This window comes from Schistocerca americana, chromosome 1 (genome assembly GCF_021461395.2).
Source record: "Schistocerca americana isolate TAMUIC-IGC-003095 chromosome 1, iqSchAmer2.1, whole genome shotgun sequence".
NCBI lineage: Eukaryota > Metazoa > Arthropoda > Insecta > Orthoptera > Acrididae > Schistocerca > Schistocerca americana.
In genome coordinates, this window is record NC_060119.1 from 290644929 (window position 1) to 290666307 (window position 21379).

Below are 21379 nucleotides of genomic sequence, written 5' to 3' on the forward strand. Positions count from 1 at the left end.
AGCTCATTTTATTACTTCTCTTCAAATCACATTAATCATGGAATGGAAACACACAGCAACAGAACGTACCAGCGTGACTTCAAACACTTTGTTACAGGAAATGTTCAAAATGTCCTCCGTTAGCGAGGATACATGCATCCGCCCTCCGTCGCATGGAATCCCTGATGCGCTGATGCAGCCCTAGAGAATGGCGTATTGTATCACAGCCGTCCACAATACGAGCACGAAGAGTCTCTACATTTGGTACCGGGGTTGTGTAGACAAGAGCTTTCAAATGCCCCCATAAATGAAAGTCAAGAGGGTTGAGGTCAGGAGAGCGTGGAGGCCATGGAATTGGTCCGCCTCTACCAATCCATCGGTCACCGAATCTGTTGTTCAGAAGCGTACGAACACTTCGACTGAAATGTGCAGGAGCTCCATCGTGCATGAACCACATGTTGTGTCGTACTTGTGAAGGCACATGTTCTAGCAGCACAGGTAGAGTATCCCGTATGAAATCATAATAACGTGCTCCATTGAGCGTAGGTGGAAGAACATGGGGCCCAATCAAGACATCACCAACAATGCCTGCCCAAACGTTCACAGAAAATCTGTGTTGATGACGTGATTGCACAATTGCGTGCGGATTCTCGTCAGCCCACACATATTGATTGTAAAAATTTACAATTTGATCACGTTGGAATGAAGCCTCATCCGTAAAGAGAACATTTTCACTGAAATGAGGATTGACACATTGTTGGATGAACCATTCGCAGAAGTGTACCCGTGGAGGCCAATCAGCTGCTGATAGTGCCTGCACACGCTGTACATGGTACGGAAACAACTGGTTCTCCCGTAGCACTCTCCATACAGTGACGTGGTCAACGTTACCTTGTACAGCAGCAACTTCTCTGACGCTGACATTAGGGTTATCGTCAACTGCACGAAGAATTGCCTCGTCCATTGCAGGTGTTCTCGTCGTTCTAGGTCTTCCCCACTCGCGAGTCATAGGCTGGAATGTTCCGTGCTCCGTAAGACGCCGATCAATTGCTTCGAAAGTCTTCCTGTCAGGACACCTTCGTTCTGGAAATCTGTCTCGATACAAACGTACCGCGCCACGGCTATTGCCCCTTGCTAATCCATACATCAAATGGGCATCTGCCAACTCCGCATTTGTAAACATTGCATTGACTGCAAAACCACGTTCGTGATGAACACTAACCTGTTGATGCTACGTACTGATGTGCTTGATGCTAGTACTGTAGAGCAATGAATCGCATGTCAATACAAGCACCGAAGTCAAAATTACCTTCCTACAATTGGGCCAACTGGCGGTGAATCGAGGAATTACAGTACATACTGACGAAACTAAAATGAGCTCTAACATGGAAATTAAGCGTTTCCGGACACATGTCCACAAAACATCTTTTCTTTATTTGTGTATGAGGAATGTTCCTGAAAGTTTGGCCGTACGTTTTTGTAACACCCTGTATATCACCGTTTATATTATTTGTATATTTGTATAAAAATACTACGGATGCGCTATATCCCTATCACCTTTAGAGTTGGGTGTGAGGGTGAGAAGCCGTGACCAGTAAAGATATACGATAACTACCGATACTAGTATAGAATCCATAGATAAACCAATTTTCGGACTGAAGACCATAACACCGACGACAGGTATCAGAAACGCCTGAATCACTGGTGAAAGTTTCGATGAGATTTCACGTCTAGGGAAGAGGACAAGGGGAAGGTGCAAAGGCAATAACATAACAGCATAGCTCTGTAATGCCTGAAGCAATTCCTACTGAACAAGGGCACGCAGTAATTTCTATCTGGACAAAAATACTGCGACAGTAAGCTCTCTGTTTCACCCCTATGACTGACTGTGGGGGTGAAAAGGGGTGGCATAAAAGGCTTTCCTCAGAAACGCATGGAGCACTTTCATCCTGATCTGGTACATACATTTGCTTAAAAATGCTGAAGGAGTAAGATACCCCTACTACTCTCGGGATGGCGATGTGGATGAGAAAGGACGTCATATAAATATGTTCAAAAACGAATTGCTTCCTTTAGTTGATTTGGAACACTTCATGCAAGGTAGATCAAGATGTGGAGGTAGGATTGGAGGTCGATCAAGATGTGGCCCGATAGCAGGAGTAAGGCGTGATCTAGTACCGAACTTTGAAAGAATGTTGTGCGAACGTAAGCTCATTTGTTTTTGGATTATTGTTTGTAATTGAAATAAATATTACTTTTAAAACTCCTCGGTTTTTCATTTGAACCAAGACTCTTGCCACAGACTAAATTCAGAAAAAAAGGAATCTGAGCCTCCATGAAGAAATTAGGCGCAGTACATACCATATTATAAATTTGAAAAGCATTTGCTCAATTTTCGCACTAAAAAGTTGAAAGTTGTCCATGATTTTTTGCATTCTTCATATCCACGCAGAATTATAAACTTGCTCAGGATTCAGATGACACTGCAGAGCTGCAGGTTTATATATGGGCACAAATGTGTGTCAAATTTGTTTCACATTTTTGAAATACATAGCATGAATCCAAAACTGCACACTCAGACGCCACAGTGTGACTCCTTGCATACTAACAGTAAAAATTTCGACCTGTACAGAATTTCGGTAGAAAATGGAAGTTAGGGAAGTGCAGTTTGGTAACACTGTAACCACAAGCACGACAAGTATCTTCGTTTAATGCTGAGTAGCTGAGCTGTCAGGTTTGTGCTGTGGCTACAGTTTTGCGTGAGAATACTCTAGTTTGAGTGTGTCTGGGTGTATTATGAGTAACTTCAGTGAAGTGGTTCTAACACTGGAAAATGGAACAACATTCACATTTAACAAGGGCGATTTGTGTACATACTGCATCATTTTTACTGTGTCTGCACTGCAACAGTAGAATATCAAAGGCCGCAGTGATCACATTATCAAATGATGCAACAACATATCGCTTTTCCCTCCGTGTAGAACAGATGCCGTGAAACGTTTTTACTCAAGGGTCAATACTGACATTTTTGGGCGGCTCCTCGGGCCGCATGCTTACAGATCTTATTATTAAATGGTAACTTATATAAATTAGTACGTAGTGATCTTATTGTAAGGGTAATAAAAGTTGGCCGCCGGTTCCTAGGCCCAAGAACTGATCATTAAAAGTGGGCGCATTGCGGAACTGTTCTCGTTTTCAAATCGTTGCCATTCTCAGCGACCCCAAAATTGTGAGCCTAATTGTCTGACGAAGAGTTGTGTTGCCTGAGTGATATGGTTATTAACTGATTAGTAGCACTAATTGTACTGATACTATATAACACATTTAAATGTGAGACAGGATCACAAATATTTACTAAATGTTTTAATGTCATTTTTATTCCACTGATTACACTGATTTACAACAGCCTTAATTCGATTTTATGTTCCTTGGTACAAATATGTCCCGCATTAGAATATGACCTTCTCTACAATGTGCACTGATGAATTTATGTTTCTTCCATTTGAAATTTACACTATAGCAGCCGATCGGTACGAGGCGCACATGCCCGTGAGCTGTCAGTACTGGAAGACAAACAACGAAACGTTCCCCCTGCCACATCCTCTGACGCTACAGTGACCGCGCTACTTACCCCTCTGCCCCAGAACCAAGTAACCAACTGTACTTAGCTAATGTCAGAATTCATTAATGTCAATTAAAGTTAAGCATACCTTCAGATATTAGTGTCTCTATAAATACACTGGTGTCCAAAATTACAGGAACAATCGGAAATTTTGCAAGGCTGCGGTCATTTGGCCACAGAACAGTATAAACATGTGATAGTAAAGCAGAAACAATGTAAAGAATGCAGAATGTAAGCAACTACAATATGCATAACGGTAGACACAAACTTCTTCGTTTTTCTCCAACTTAAAGGATTTGTACGCAAATTCTGAGAACTCGTTAAAGTGCATTGTGGGTTGTGTCCACCTATGGCAGCATCACAGGCTTGACAACGACGGGGCATACTGTGAAGGATGTCATCAATCGCATGTTGAGGCAGTAACGCCTGTTCTTCCTGCAGAATTGCTCGCAAATCTTAAAGAATGGTTGGTGAACGAGGACGTGATGGAAACAGTCTCCCTAGTACACCCCAGACATGCTCTATGCCGGGATTCAAATTGGCAGAGCGAGCAGGGGCCTCGCCATGCGTGCAGCATCTTCTGTTTTCAAGAAAACGTCAACCACGCGTGCTCTATGTGGTCGAGCACTATCATCCAGCAGTACGAAGTCTGGGCCAACAGCACGTCATGACAACAGCACATGAGGACACATGATCTCGGCACAACACCTGACAGCAGTTAAACATTGACGACTAACCCGTACAGTTTTACGAAGAGGTGTTCTAGCTGTAAAGATAATCCCTGCCCGCATCATTACGTATCCTCCTCGATACCAGTCTATTTCCACAATGTGTGGGTCCCGAAATAGTTTTCCTTCAGATGTGAATCCTCGGCAGTCACTCTCTAGACGAAATCGGGACTCATCTGTGAAAAGAACATTGGCCCACTGTTCCACCGTCCAGGTCGCATATTGAGGGCTCCACTCTAGACGTTTCCTTCTGTGAAGACACGTCAGAGGTACACACAGCAGGTCTTCGATAATAAAGGCCACTCTACCGAAGCCTTCTGTACACCATTCGCCTCGATACAACACGTCCAGTGGATGTTGCGATCAGATGCCAGTTGCCTTTCAGTACTAAGGCGGTACTGTCGTGCCCTTTCTGTCAAAGAACGGTCCTCTCTGTCTGATGTTACACGTTGTCAGCCTTTCTCTGGTCTTCGGGATGGAGCTTGTGTCTCTGTTGTTCCCTAGCAACTGCACTGCGGCAGGGAGAGAAAAATGGTTTTAATGAACTCTGAAGGTACTGAAAAAGAGCAGATGGAGTATAACAGAAGGGCCTGCAGTTTCAGATAATCGTGAACTATGCACCGTACAACTTTATAATTTAGCAGTTGCATTCATAATTTTGCAGTTATATTCAGTGGACTATGTGGATACTGTCTGAGGAATATGTTGCGAATAGGGTTTATAGCAAAGTAGCAATAAAATTAAACATCATTCCTGGAATATTACTGCCTGAACAACGGAAGTGTACGAAGCGGTAAACTTTTCTTCGTTTCATTATTTTTTGGGAACAGACTCACATTAAGCTATAGAGCCACATCAGTTTGCGAGTGTCCTTTTTCCATTCTTCCTATTGCCTCCCATCGGAGAGAGTCTGGACGGTGTCTTCTCTGTGCCATACTCTAACGTTTGTATACACAGCAGGGAGAGAAAAATGGTTTTAATGAACTCTGAAGGTACTGAAAAAGAGCAGATGGAGTATAACAGAAGGGCCTGCAGTTTCAGATAATCGAAAAATCTAGTTGTTAATACCAGAACGGATAACGTACCAGTAACACCACCCACAATCCATCTCCAGATTATTTGAAGACTCGAACTCCCATTTATAAAACAGTTTCAAACGTCTGATTATTTTACAGTTGAGTTACTCTGGATGATTATAGTCCGGGAAATTTCCGTGGAGTTTTAAGAAAAGCTCGTTTTTCAAACATCTCAATGTTTATGACGTCATATTTCGTGAACTATGCGCCGTACAACTTTATAATTTAGCAGTTGCATTCATAATTTTGCAGTTGTATTCAGTGGACTATGTGGATACTGTCTGAGGAATATGTTACGAATAGGGTTTATAGCAAAGTAGCAATAAAATTAAACATCATTCCTGGAATATTACTACCTGAACAACGGAAGTGTACGAAGCGGTAAACTTTTCTTCGTTTCATTATTTTTTGGGAACAGACTCACATTAAGCTATAGAGCCACATCAGTTTGCGAGTGTCCTTTTTCCATTCTTCCTATTGCCTCCCATCGGAGAGAGTCTGGACGGTGTCTTCTCTGTGCCATACTCTAACGTTTGTATACACAGCGATTGCGATGTGGGACTACCCGGCCAACGTTACCCTGTTTGATACGTGCCCTGATGTAATTATTGGCATGGTTGTCCGCTGACCGGAATGCCAACATACTTGCAGAACATGATCGTACCGACGTCTGTTACAGTTTGTATCAGTATATCGTGAGTTATACACAGAACGGGGAAATAGCGGTTCGTTGCTTTAAACTGGGCTTTGCTACTGAGTGCTCTTAACTAGCTCTTAATGTTGGCTGACATTTTTCTATTCGGTTATTAGTTACTGGGTGTCTATTATTATAAAATACGACTGAGAACCGCGGGCCGCATGCACACTTAATCCGGGCCGCAGTTTGACGACCGATGGTATAGAAGTTTGTTGTACTTAGCAGATGTAATATCGATCGGATAAAATGCCACGCGGTTCGTCAGTTTGCAAGCGTACAACATCTTTAAAGCATCTAATGCAGAGTATGTACTACTGTATCTAAAAAGGTATACATCCAGAGGATGCGAGTATTTGATTGTATTTAACATAGTATTCATGTTGCGAAAACATTCAAAAGCCCTATGTACACAAATACAGAGATTCCCAGGTAAATGGATTCGATGAGTCGTGGTATAGACTCATCTCCGTCATTTAAAATAGTATTTAATCGGTTTTAGCTGTTACGTAACTGCGAATAAACAAAAAACTATGACCTAACGTTAGTTTTCGATGTGGTAACTAAAACTTTATCACTACTCTTTAAGTTTAGAAGGCACTAATGGTGGTACGGTTTTCTTCCAATAACTGTATTTAACTCAAATGATGATAGACATTTTTCCCTCTACGAGGGGTAGGTGGAATATCGTACGCTAATTCGCTTTCGGCAACAGCGAGAGTGCTGCAGACGTGTCATGCCAATCCAGAAGAGCAAAGAAGTCAACTGTATTGACCTGACACAGCTGCAGCACTTCTGCCTGCTGTCAAGACGAATTAACGCACGATATCGTACTTTATGGACAGGCTACACCGCTCTGACAAGGATCCTCAAAGGCGTGCTACGTTACTGTGATGTGTGGATTCCAGGACTGCAGACGTACACCTGCATGCAAATAAAAAATATTTATGTAATTACATTTTTTCGAAGTGATAATGAAAGCTTTACTAGTATTTTGCTTTCTCTCGAAGTATCCGTTCATTACCCTAAACATAACAACCGTCGACATCAGCAAACAGCTAAAGAGCTCACCCGATCGCAGCTGCAGGTTGCCTGTCGAACTCCTTCGAGGGGAAACAAAAATTAGATTTTCAGCACTTCATACAATTATCGACCGACTTTAAAATGCTGTAATAATCTACTCATAATGACATATAATCTTATGGTAAACATTTAACACAACAGCTTGAGTATCAGAGAAACTATGTATACGTCTTAGGGCAGTATCACTCACAGCGAAAAGTACTGCTACTGTATTTTCCCGGACTATAATCATCCAGAGTAACTCAACTGTAAAATAATCAGACGTTTGAAATTGTTTTATAAATGGGAGTTCGAGTCTTCAAATAATCTGGAGATGGATTGGGGGTGGTGTTACTGGTACGTTATCCGTTCTGGTATTAAAAACTAGATTTTTCGATTATCTGAAACTGCAGGCCCTTCTGTTCTACTCCATCTGCTCTTTTTCAGTACCTTCAGAGTTCATTAAAACCATTTTTCTCTCCCTGCCGCAGTTCAGTTGCTAGGGAACAGGGAAATTTTCTCATTCGTTGCTCCATTGCTATTAGATGAAGTTACAAGTGAAAAAAGCTTTTGACAGTGTACGATGGAACAGGCCGATGGGTATATGGAAGAAGAAGGGAGTACATTGGAAACAGGTGTGATTGGTGCAGGATCTACACTCCTGGAAATGGAAAAAAGAACATATTGACACCGGTGTGTCAGACCCACCATACTTGCTCCGGACACTGCGAGAGGGCTGTACAAGCAATGATCACACGCACTGCACAGCGGACACACCAGGAACCGCGGGGTTGGCCGTCGAATGGCGCTAGCTGCGCAGCATTTGTGCACCGCCGCCGTCAGTGTCAGCCAGTTTGCCGTGGCATACGGAGCTCCATCGCAGTCTTTAACACTGGTAGCATGCCGCGACAGCGTGGACGTGAACCGTATGTGCAGTTGACGGACTTTGAGCGAGGGCGTATAGTGGGCATGCGGGAGGCCGGGTGGACGTACCGCCGAATTGCTCAACACGTGGGGCGTGAGGTCTCCACAGTACATCGATGTTGTCGCCAGTGGTCGGCGGAAGGTGCACGTGCCCGTCGACCTGGGACCGGACCGCAGCGACGCACGGATGCACGCCAAGACCGTAGGATCCTACGCAGTGCCGTAGGGGACCGCACCGCCACTTCCCAGCAAATTAGGGACACTGTTGCTCCTGGGGTATCGGCGAGGACCATTCGCAACCGTCTCCATGAAGCTGGGCTACGGTCCCGCACACCGTTAGGCCGTCTTCCGCTCACGCCCCAACATCGTACAGCCCGCCTCCAGTGGTGTCGCGACAGGCGTGAATGGAGGGACGAATGGAGACGTGTCGTCTTCAGCGATGAGAGTCGCTTCTGCCTTGGTGCCAATGATGCTCGTATGCGTGTTTGGCGCCGTGCAGGTGAGCGCCACAATCAGGACTGCATACGACCGAGGCACACAGGGCCAACACCCGGCATCATGGTGTGGGGAGCGATCTCCTACACTGGCCGTACACCACTGGTGATCGTCGAGGGGACACTGAATAGTGCACGGTACATCCAAACCGTCATCGAACCCATCGTTCTACCATTCCTAGACCGGCAAGGGAACTTGCTGTTCCAACAGGACAATGCACGTCCGCATGTGTCCCGTGCCACCCAACGTGCTCTAGAAGGTGTAAGACAACTACCCTGGCCAGCAAGATCTCCGGATCTGTCCCCCATTGAGCATGTTTGGGACTGGATGAAGCGTCGTCTCACGCGGTCTGCACGTCCAGCACGAACGCTGAGGCGCCAGGTGGAAATGGCATGGCAAGCCGTTCCACAGGACTACATCCAGCATCTCTACGATCGTCTCCATGGGAGAATAGCAGCCTGCATTGCTGCGAAAGGTGGATATACACTGTACTAGTGCCGACATTGTGCATGCTCTGTTGCCTGTGTCTATGTGCCTGTGGTTCTGTCAGTGTGATCATGTGATGTATCTGACCCTAGGAATGTGTCAATAAAGTTTCCCTGCCGGCCGCGGTGGTCTCGCGGTTAAGGCGCTCAGTCCGGAACCGCGCGACTGCTACGGTCGCAGGTTCGAATCCTGCCTCGGGCATGGATGTGTGTGATGTCCTTAGGTTAGTTAGGTTTAAGTAGTTCTAAGTTCTAGGGGACTGATGACCACAGAAGTTAAGTCCCATAGTGCTCAGAGCCCCAATAAAGTTTCCCCTTCCTGGGACAATGAATTCACGGTGTTCTTATTTCAATTTCCAGGAGTGTATATTAACAAAAGTAAGGGTATGGATTGGAAATGAAATGTCTGTAGGAATAAGCATTGGAAGGGGTGTTAGATAAGGTTGTGCCTCTCTATTGTACTGGTCCACTTAACTTAGAAGAAATTACCGCCAAATACTTAGAAGGAGAAAGAGGACTATGTAATGGTGCAAAGAGAATATAAAGTATTAGATTTGCTGATGACATAGTATTACTGACAGAAAACGAAAGAACTGTAAACAAAATGCTGAAAGATTTGATTGAAGCTTTTGTGGAATATGGGATGAGAAACAATACAGCAAAAACCGAGAGTATGGTGTTCGGTAAAAAAGGGACTGGCAAATACTAAGAAAAAAATTTATCATCCAAGTAAGAGCATTTAAATAACTTGGAAGCACTATTAATGAATATTTGAGATGCCATCATGAAGTGAATACTCGGATTAGTACAGTGAAGGAGGCATTCTATAGAAACAGGGGATTATTATGAGGCAAAGTGGATAAAAGTCTGAGGAAAACACTAGCCAAGTGTGTTGTCTGTGGTGTTGCACTCTGTGGACACAAACATGGACGCTGAGACGAGAGGAGAAAGCAAAAAAGGCTAGTAACATTTGAAGTGTGGATGTGGTGAGACTGGACAGAAAGAAGTTGGAGGGAACGAGTGAGTAACGAGAGAGTGTTGGAAGGGGTTGGTGACGGGAGAAGACTGCAGAAGGATATGCGAGAAAGAAAGAATTAAAAAAAAAAAGTCGTGTGACTAGGCCTCCCGTCGGATAGACCGTTCGCCGGGTGCAAGTCATTCGATTTGACGACACTTCGGTGACTTTCGCGTCGATGGGAAATGATGATGATTGGGACAACACAGCACCCAGTCCCTGAACGGAGAAAATCTCCGACCCAGCCAGGAATCGAACCCGAGCTCTTAGGATTGACATTCTGTCGCGCTGACCACTTTTTTTTCATTTTGTTCGTTATAGTTTGTTGCATTAGGTCTGGGCAGACGTCACAAGACATCCGTTCAAGCTGATCGTTGAATCCTTAACTCAGTTTTTTTATTACAGAGAGCACGCAGCCCTCTGACCGAAAATGATGATGAAGGACACACAACACCTAGTCCCCTGCCGGGAATCGAACCCGGGCCCCTAGCGTAGTTACAACTGTGTGCCGGACCGAGACATCACTTAGCTACCGGGGGCGGACAGAAAGCAAGAAGAACTGAATGGGACATTCGTTGACGTGGGAATGAGGAAGGAGGAAATACAAGATGACTGACGACATCAAGGGATGCGGAAATTACGCGGACTTGAGGAGGATGGCAGAAGACAGGAGAGAATGGAGAATTACCACGAACAGAGATGATACTAATGACCAGTGAAGCACATTGATACCTAGTGTGTCGCACTGACTCGTGTAACATCGCTGTCGAACGTCTACTACAGTCAGTCCGTAAACTACGACCCAAGGGAGCTATCGAACGCAATCCATAACTGATAATAAACAAATGGGTTGAGCCATAAAATACCAGAAACGTTTCCTGCCATTGTAACGCACTGAAAGGACCAAGTAAATGAGTATAAGCGAAGTACTTACTTTGCACAGACTTCCCGATGGAGTAAAGAGCGGTGAGCGTCGGGAACTTGACGGAGGTCATCCGCAGGAATTTGGTCATGCGGTCGTAGTTGTGGTAGCCGAAGTCGAGAGTGTAGTCGCCGTCGTAGTGCTGGCGGTAGGCGGCGCGCACGTGCTCGGGGGCGGTGAGGTCGACGTCCGCGGCGGGGGCGGAGGGGGAGGCGTCGTCTGCGGTGTCGGGGGCGGACACCAGCAGGTCCGGCGCGGCGTCGCCGTGGAAGGCGATGCGGCCCGTGCCCTCCGCTGCGGCCGCGACGCCGGCGCCCATCGCCTCCTCGACGGCCCACACCAGCAGGTACACGAACGCCACCAGCACGCACGACGAGAACAGCGTCGACGGGCGCATCGCGTGGCCGCTCCTGCAAAATGTCACCGCAACATGATCACACAAATGTTGAAGAGAGTGGACAAGTAGAGTGGCCGCGACGGGAAGTTCTACAGCTACATCTACACAGATACTCCGCAGGCTACCGTTTGGCGTGTGGCATAGGCTACCCTGTACAACTAATAGCCATTTCCTATCCTGTTCCACTCGTAAACAAGAGTGGGAGAAAAACGACTACCTATATGCCTCCGTAGGAGCCTTAATTTCTCACCGAGCGAGGTGGCGCAGTGGTTAGCACACTGGACTCGTATTCGGGAGGACGACGGTTCAGTTCCGCGTCCGGCCATCCTGATTTCCCTAAATCCCTCCAGGCGAATGCCGGGATGGTTTCTTTGAAAGGGCACGGCCGACTTCCTTCGTCGCCCTTCCCTAATCCGATGAGACTGATGATCTTGCTATTTGGTCTCTTTTCCCAAACAACCCAACCCAACCCCTTAATTTCTCGTATCTTATATTCGTGGTCTTTATGCGTAATGTATGTTGGCGGCGGTAGAACTGTTCGGGCCTGCCGTAGTGACCGAGCGGTTCTAGGCGCTGCAGTGTGGAACCGCGCGACCGCTACGCTCGCAGGTTCGAATCCTGCCTCGGGCATGGATGTGCGTGATGTCCTTAGGTTAGTTAGGTTTAAGTAGTTCTAAGTTCTAGGGGACTGATGACCTCAGAACTTAAGTCCCATAGTGCTCAGAGCCATTTGGAGCATTTGAGAACTGTTCGGCAGTCAGCTTCAAATACCGATTCTCTAAATTTCCTCAGTAGTTTCCGTCGTAAACAACGTCGCCTTCGATTCAGGAATCTCCATAACTATTGCGTGTTCTTCAAACTCATCGGTAACAATTCTAGCAGCCCGCCACTGAATTGACTCGATGTCTTCCTTTAATTCGATTTGGTACGGATCCCAAACTCTTGGGCGTCCTGGCACACTTTCCTAAAATTCTCCCAATAAGACGAAGCCGACCATTTGCCTTCCCTACCACGTCCTCTCATGCTCGTTCCATTTCATATCGCCTTGAAAAGTTGTGCTCAGATATTTAAATGACATGACTGTGTCAAAATGGTTCAAATGGCTCTGAGCACTATGCGACTTAACTTCTGAGGTCATCAGTCGTCTAGAACTTAGAACTAATTAAACCTAACTAACCTAAGGACATCACATACATCCATGCCTGAGGCAGGATTCGAACCTGCGACCGTAGCAGTCGCTCGGTTCCAGACTGTAGCGCATAGAACCGCACGGCCACTCCGACCGGCGACATGACTGTGTCAAGCAGGACACTGCCAATGCTGTATCCAAACATTACGCGTCTGTTTTTTCTACTCATTCGCATTTTTCTACATTTAGAGCTAGCTGCATTTACCACAGCACCTATAAACTTTATATAATACATCCTGTAACCTCCTACGGTGAGTCATCTTCGACGCCTAACCGCACACCACAGCGTCATTACAAAACGACCGCAGAGTGCTGCCCACGCTGTCCGCCAAATTATTTATGTATATAGTGAACAATAGCGGTCGTATCACACTTCCTTGGGGCCCTCCTCACATTACTCTTGTCTCTGATGAATGCTCGCGTCGAGGACAGCATACTGGATTCTGTAACTTAAAAAGTCTTGGGGCCACTCACATATCTGTGGACCTGTTCCATATTCTCTATCTTTGTTAACAGGCTGCACTGGCGCATCGTGTCAAACGCTTTTCGGGAATCTATAAATATGGAACAACCTCAAATATTTACCGAAGATCGGGAAAAAAATATGAAAGAAAAATATCTGCAGTCTACAGGGTGTTACAAAAAAGTGCGGCCAAACTTTCAGGAAACATTCCTCACACACAAGTAAAGAAAAGATGTTATGTGGACATGTGTCCGGAAACGCTTAATTTCTATGTTAGAGCTCATTTTAGTTTCATTCCAACGTGATCAAATTGTAAATTTTCACAGTCAACATGTGTGGGCTGACGAAAATCCGCACGCAATTGTGCAATCACGTCATCAACACAGATTTTCTGTGAACGTTTGGGCAGGCGTTGTTGGTGATGTCTTGACTGGGCCCCATGTTCTTCCACCTACGCTCAATGGAGCACGTTATCATGATTTCATACGGGATACTCTACCTGTGCTGCTAGAACATGTGCCTTTGCGCGTACGACACAACATGTGGTTCATGCACGATGGAGCTCCTGCACATTTCAGTCGAAGTGTTCGTACACTTCTCAACAGATTCGGTGACCAATGGATTCGTAGAGGCGGATCAATTCCATGGCCTCCACGCTCTCCTGACCTCAACCCTCTTGACTTTCATTTATGGGGACATTTGAAAGCTCTTGTCTACGCAACCCCGGTACCAAATGTAGAGACTCTTCGTGCTCGTATTGTGGACGGCTGTGATACAATACGCCATTCTCCAGGGCTGCATCAACGCAGTGTTTGAAGTCACGCAGGTACGTTCTGTTGCTGTGTGTTTCCATTCCATGATTAATGTGATTTGAAGAGAAGTGATAAAATGAGCTCTAACATGGAAAGTAAGCGTTTCCGGACACATGTCCACATAGCATTTTCTTTCTTTGTGTATGAGGATTGTTTCCTGAAAGTTTGGCCGTGCCTTTTTGTATCACCCTGTGTATTGTAGTTTTGATATCGAGATAAAGAGGGCAAAATATCGTCGACATGCATATCGATATTTTATCCGCAGCCCTACTGTCCATTTCTCGATCATTCTCTTACAACTGAGCTAGAAGTCTGCCTGTAATAAATGCGGCGTCGATGGGAGGTTGGAAGTTTCTTCGGTGTTCTTCCCATGAACTTGTAACTGTCGAACTGTCGCTGCACAGCCGTGCAGCTGGTCTGTCAGCCAGACGTGTGTCGGCAGAGTGGGTCAGCGCACGTGGGCCGGTATGCGGGGCGAGCAGTTAGCCAGGGGTCAGGAGCAAGGCCGGGCCGCCGATGCAGGCCGCGTGGGCAGAGCCGCCGCGGCCCGTCTGCCGCCGCTGCTCTACATAATGCACGTGGCGGGCCCCGGTGTCGCGGCAATTACCTGTGGCCAGACCCTACTCCTGACGCCCGGATTCCAAACGCGTCCGACACTGCGCCAGGTCTTAGACTTCACTACTACATACGTGTTCTCGGCATTGTGTGCTGAGTGCGGCTTTGTTGTCACTGTACTGCTCGTCAGTTGTTGCCACCTGTGCTGCGAGACGGCTTTCCGGCCGCTGTGAATTACTTATCATCCGGTTTTAAGATACATATTCCTTGAAAAAAAAACTGATTTTTACACATCTTACAGTCTGGTATCTTCGCTCGATGAAGAGCTGAATTTCTTTTTCGTTATTAGTCGCAGCTACTGCAGTTATCAGATTAAGTAAAATATTGTACGTTATTTTAAAAACTTTGCAGAGGTAAAAGGCTTTGCATAAACTGTGAATATTATTGTTTTTTCCAGTCTATGAAATTTAGATAATGTATCGAAATTTTATTTAAAACTGAGAGCACAACTATAATTCATTTCATTCTCGAGTTACTGATTTTCAAATCCGACAGACTGTCGAACACGACGCGCCTACTTCCGTCCCCGCAAATCGGCAGTTATGGGGTTATAAGAGTAGTCATCCTTCTTAAACGGTTCAAGATTTCAAAACCGGCCTTTTACAAATGACAGCACGCGAAGGGGCACGTATTTTTGGTGATATACACTTGTAACTGTTTTATTCATCGAAATATGTGTAAGTAGGCTGTTTAGGTTTTTATGTTGGTAACGCCACGTAGCGCTCTGTATGAAAATCACTGACTGTGCTGTGTGAAGTCTGTGGCTGGTTGGCATTGTTCCAATAGTCGCTATTGTACTATTGGGCAGTTGGATGTGAACAGTGCGTAGTGTTGTGCAGTTGGAGGTGAGGCGCCAGCAGTGGTGGATGTAGGGAGAGAGATGGCAGAATTTTGAGAGCGGACGATCTGGACGGGTGTCCGCCAGAAAGAGTAAATTTGTAATACTGGATAACATGAACTGATATATATATATATATATATATATATATATATATATATATATATATATATATATATATATATATATATATATAATGACTTTTGAACACTATTAAGGTAAATACATTGTTTGTTCTCTATCAAAATCTTTCATTTGCTAACTATGCCTATCAGTAGTTAGTGCCTTCAGTAGTTAGAATCTTTTATTTAGCTGACAGTAGTGGCGCTCGCTGTATTGCAGTAGTTTGAGTAACGAAGATTTTTGTGAGGTGATTCATGAAAGTTATAGGTTATTGTTAGTCAGGGCCATTCTTTTGTGGGGATTATTGAAAGTCAGATTGCGTTGCGCTAAAAATATTGTGTGTCAGTTTAGTGATGATCAGAATAAGTAAAGAGAGAAATGTCTGAGTACGTTCAGTTTTGCTCAGCTGTTTGAAAATCAAATAACGTAAGAGGTTTACCAGCACAGTAATTCACTAATTTTTCTAAGGGGACGTTTCATATGGAAGCAACTCGTCCGCAGTAGTAAGAGATCGGTGACTCAGGATGCATCTAGACATCAATAGATCTGTAGAAGAACCTGCGTGACGCGCTTATACACGTCCAGAATACTCGAGAACAGCGGAGCAGGACGTCTGTGCATTTCCACAGGAGCAAAATGGCTAGTAATAATCCAGTAAACCCCTCATCCCCAATTCTGTAAAGAGTCGATCTCACATGTATAAAACAGCTGCAAACACTGATTACTTTACCGAAGAGTTAATATGTTAGGTATTTGATGTAAGTGAGCTTAAGTTTCGAAAAAGTTTGAATTTCTGGTTAACTTTTGTTAGAAGTACTTTCGTTACGAAACACTTCATGAGTATGGTCTGGCTAAGTTGGGCAAGATTTTAAGCAACAACTAGCTTTTATGCATGTTAATGTTTATGAGGTTATATATGTTGAATTATGTGTCGTACAATGACATAAGTTTGCAGGTATATTGAAAGATATGTATGGACACTGTCAGAAAACTGTGTTGCGAATAGAATTATTAGTAAAGACATAATATATTGAAACGTCATGCCTAATGTTGAAGCATTACTGCATGGACAGCGAAAATTTAATAAGTGCTAAACTTTTTTCCTTTCATTATTTTATGGAGGGTTTCAGCGAGAAAAAATTTCAAAAGTCTGAAATCGTGTGTAAAGTTTGATCGAGGTCACTAAGAGCTCTCACTCTCTAATACTGGATGAAGGCAGTGTGGGTAATTTCAGTGCGGGTAATTTTGTACCATGAGTTACTCTGCCCCAAACAAAGACACAGTTTCTAAGTATAGTACTTGTCTTGCCGCCTTTACTGGTGTGTAGAGGATTTTTTGGTAGGAAGAACGCGGTATGTTACCAACCAGCCTCAGCTGCCGGGGTCGCTAACACACGCCTTTGCGGTGAAGCTCTACTTAGGGGTAAGCCAGTTTGAATCCTGGTACTGGATGAAATTTTCACTGCTAGTATTTGACTGGCACGGGTCAGAGACGTGGTGCCGTAAAGTTACTGACAATCGGTATTTGCGACCGTGTCACGGATTAGAGTCCAAACCTCTCTGCAGTGTCTCACGAACGAAGGAAGTGTGAAACTTGTTGATGATCCGTACGTCGGGTGGGAGCGTCAAGCCCGACGGTCCCCTAAGTATAATTCGAGAGGAGTAGGCAGTGTGCCTCTACTGGGTTTCTCCTTTTCTCTCCTCTCATTACCACCACTACCATCATCACAGTTACAGAACTGCAACATAACGCCACACTGTAGTTGTCTCCATTACACTTACCTATGCTCCACAAATAAATCTAACGCCCTACGCTCAGAGACCCATATCGAAAGAGGCCATTATGTGCGGAACAAGAAAACCCTTTCCGACTAGGCGGCTGAACGTCCCCCGTGAAGTCTGCCAGCCAAAATTTCCATACGACTTTACTTTACTAGCATGTTACCATGGATAGAGAGTCATCGACAGACGTAGAAATAACATCAGGCGCAGTGAATTGTATTGGTACCCTTGCTGTTAATGACATGACAGACAGTACTAATATTAACCCCACACATTTTGCAGATAGTTCTGTTATGTATAATGAAGCACTCCCTCAAAAAACTTGCGCAAATATTCAGTCAAATCTTGGTAAGATTTCAAAGTGAGGTAAAGGATCGGAACTCGCTTTAAATGTTCAGCAACGTAAAACTGTGCAATGTGTGGGTCCTATACAAATTAGGACAAATACGGAATATTGAATGTGTGCAAGAAACGACAGCACGAATGTTCGCAGATTTGTTTGACCCATGAGAGAGCGTCACGGACGTTAGCAACCTGAATTGCTAGACACAGAAAGATAATAACTAACCGTCACTCGACAGGGCAGTTACAAAGTTTCAAGAAAGGATACCCTGCAACACCCCACGTATCTTTCCCGTAGGGAGCGTGGAGGCAAGATTAGAATAATTACAGTGCGCACGGAGGTACATTAGTGGTACAGGGGGAAAGTACCCCGTGTCATGCGCTCACATTGGTTTGCTTACCATATACGTACACCCAGATATGCTATTGGTTTGATTAAGTTTTTACTAATAGAACCGAGTACGTTGTGCTGAAGTGCGAACATTCAACAGAAAAGAAATTAGCATCGAACATGCCCCAAAGAAGCGAAATAGGAAAGGTGCCAGGAAAAAGGCAGAGTGGTAAAAGAAACCGGTTACAAGAAATTACAGTGACGAATCCTAGATTATTTCTCCAGCGTTGGGAGTCTGTATCAAGTAGTCCTGTTGACAGGCATTTAACGAATTCATAGACGCGCGGCTAAAAACGTAAAAGAACAGTATAGCACACACGAAATTTTATCAACGATTCTCAGGTAACTTGGATATGAATCTTGGGAAGAATGGCGATGTTATTCTCCCAATGAGCGAGGTGGCACAGTGATATCTGGAGTCGTATGCGGGAGGCCGACGGTTCAAATCACTGCTTGACTACCTAGACCTACGTTTTCAGTGATTACCCTTAATCGCTTAAAGTGAACACCGGTATAGTTGCTGCCGATTTCCTTCCCCAATCCGAACTTGTGCTCTAATGACCCCATCGTCGGTTGCGACGCTAAACCCTAATCTTATTTTCTTCCTTCCCTACTCTCGCGGAACCCTGTTGAAGGATAAAACCTACAGGGACTGCAAACTTTTGCGAAAAACTAAAAATTCATTGACACGCGTTACAGGCCAGTTTCGGCTTTCAAGGCACTGTTGGGCAAAATTTTGAGTCGATATTCGAGGAAGACTGCGCGATAATTCTGTTTCCATCACTGCACACGCGAAAGGAGCATGAAAGCAAGATAAGAGAGATTAGGATGCGTATCGAATATATGCACAGCCATTTTCCTTAACTCAGTACGTGAATAGAATAGAAATAAAACTTGAAGTATCCTCCATAAGGCACTTTACGGTAACTAGCAGAGTATGCTTGTAAATGTAGATGTAGGTGGAAACGATGCAGTAAGTAACATTGTTTCGTGATTCACCATCGCGGTTTGTAGCAGTTATCAGGAATGTGAGATCTCATTCAGACCCTATGGTATTTAGCGGCTTCTTTATGGCGTCAACCCAAGTATTACATTTATACGATCAGTAAATGGCGATGATAGTCGCTTGTAGACGTCAAAAGCCTATTTGATCGCGGCCATCATTGCAGGACTGATCCACTCCTCATCTTGTGACAATTTCTCTCACAGGGTAATATTTATTTTCATTTACTGACTCGTTGACTGGCGTTCTAGTTCTAATCGCTTGGGTTGAAGCTACGGTAATTAGAAATCCTAGAAAGAATCGTCGTTGTGGTGTAGACAACTGAATCTGCTTACCATCGCAGGCATTCAAGAATAAGAATAAATAGCGCAAGCCACTCGGCAGTGGCGTACATTGTATTCAAGACATCCGGCGAAACGGGACTCTGATAATACAAAAATTGTGGGACAGCGTGTTTCAAAATGAATACATGGAATTTAAGGCTTTGAAGAATTTATTACATTCAACTTAGAATTATAAATAATACATCGAATGAAAGAGCAGCTCAGACAGTTTTGTTTGTGTAACTGAGCGCAAAGGGAAGAGTATGGGAAGAATAAGAGTGACTGAAGAATGTGTTGAAGGAGTGAGAGTCTTTCACACGTAGCCACAATAAATCTGTTCAGTAGGCTAGTCGCGAATGAGCAATTCCAGTCTGTCTATGTGGAGACTTTTAAGGAGACTCTTACAACTACATCCTTATCGTTTTTATTTGTTACAAGCTCTAGAGAGTACAGACTACTTCTGAAACGTGCCAACTTTGCTGCATGACGATGAAGATTTCATGGATCGTGTCGTCTTCAGTGATGAATCGACATTTCACCTAACTGGAAATATGAACAAACTACGTGCGCATCAGGTGGTCAGAAATACCTTTCCTCAAATGGGAGAAGCTGAACCACAGAAGTTTATTTGACCGCCGTCCCACTGGCATAACTCAGTACGCGACTGGTTAAACGACGTTGTACCCGACCGCTGGACTGGCCGCAAGGGGCCAGAGGATAGAGCTTGTCTTGCATGACCTCCAAGTTCACACACGGTCTGACGCCATGCAGTTTGTACCTTTGTGTGTTGACAAAGCATCATGTGTATGTGCCTCCGCTACCAGCAGAACTTTGCCTATCGACGCGATGTGTGGTGGATGGTACTCACAGTGAATACTTAGTTCCTATATCATTTGATATACACTGAAGAACCAAAAAAAAAAAAAAAGGTACATCTGCCTAATATCGTGCACGGCCCTCGCGAGCACGCAGAAGTGGCACAACACGACGTTGCGTGGACTCGACTAATGTCTAAAGTAGTGCTGGAGGGAACTGACACCATGAATCCTGGAGGGCTGTCAAAAAATCCGTAAGAGTACGAGGGGATGGAGATCTCTTCTGAGTAGCACGTTGCAAGGCATCCCATGTCTGGGGTGTTTGGTGGCCAGCGGAAGTGTTTAAACTGAGAAGAGTGTTCCTGAAGCCACTCTGTAGCAATTCTGGACGTGTGGGCTGTCGAATTGTCCTGCTGGAATTCCCCAGATCTGTCGGAATGCACAATGGAAATGAATGGATGCATGTGACCAGACAGGATATTTACGTTCGTGTCACCTGTCAGAGTCGTATCTAGACGTATGAGTGGCCTCTTATCACTCCAACTGCACACACCTCACACCATTACAGAGCCCCAACCAGCTCGAATAGCCCCCTGATGACATGCAGGGTCCATGGATTCATGAGGCTGTCCCCATACCCGTACACGTTTATTCGCTCGATAAAATTTGAAACGAGACTCGTCCGACCAGGCAATATGTTTCTAGTGATAAGCAGACCAACGTCGGTGTTGACGGGCCCAGGCGAGGCGTAAAGTTTTGTGTCGTGCAGTCATCAAGGGTACGCGAGTGGGCCTTCGGTTCCGAAAGCCCATATCGACGATGTTTCGTTGAATGGTTCGCACGCTGATGGCCAAGCATTGAGAAATTGGCATATCTGTCACGTTCAACGATTCTCTTCACTCGTCGTTGTCCCCGTTGTTGGAGGATGTTTCTCCGGCCGCAACGATGTCGGAGATTTGATGTTTCACCTGATTCCTGATATTCACGGTACACTCGAGAAATCGTCGTACGGGAAAATCCCCACTTCATCGCTACCTCGGAGATGCTGTGTCCCATCGCACCTACTATAACACCAAGTTCAAACTCACTTAAATCTTGATAACCAGCCATTGTAGCATCAGTAACCGGTCTAACGACTGCACCAGACATTTATTGTCTTATATAGACGTTTCCCACCGCAACGCCGTATTCTGCCTCTTTACATATTTCTATATTTGAATACGCATTCCTATACTGGTTTCTTCGGTGTTTCAGTGTATTATTTATAATTGTTAATTCAATGTAA

General features: G+C 44.9%; 1 protein-coding gene across 2 annotated transcripts in view; it reads right to left on the reverse strand.

Moving 5' to 3' along the window:
• The window catches only part of LOC124594988 (carboxypeptidase M), a 298860-nt gene that overhangs the window by 163350 nt on the left and 114131 nt on the right, over positions 1 to 21379 (reverse strand). For both annotated transcript variants that reach the window (XM_047133530.1, XM_047133539.1), the window contains exon 2: positions 11015 to 11412. In XM_047133530.1, coding sequence (XP_046989486.1) covers positions 11015 to 11399 — 385 coding nt within the window. In that variant the 5' untranslated portion in view covers positions 11400 to 11412. The remainder of the gene's footprint in view (positions 1 to 11014; positions 11413 to 21379) is intronic.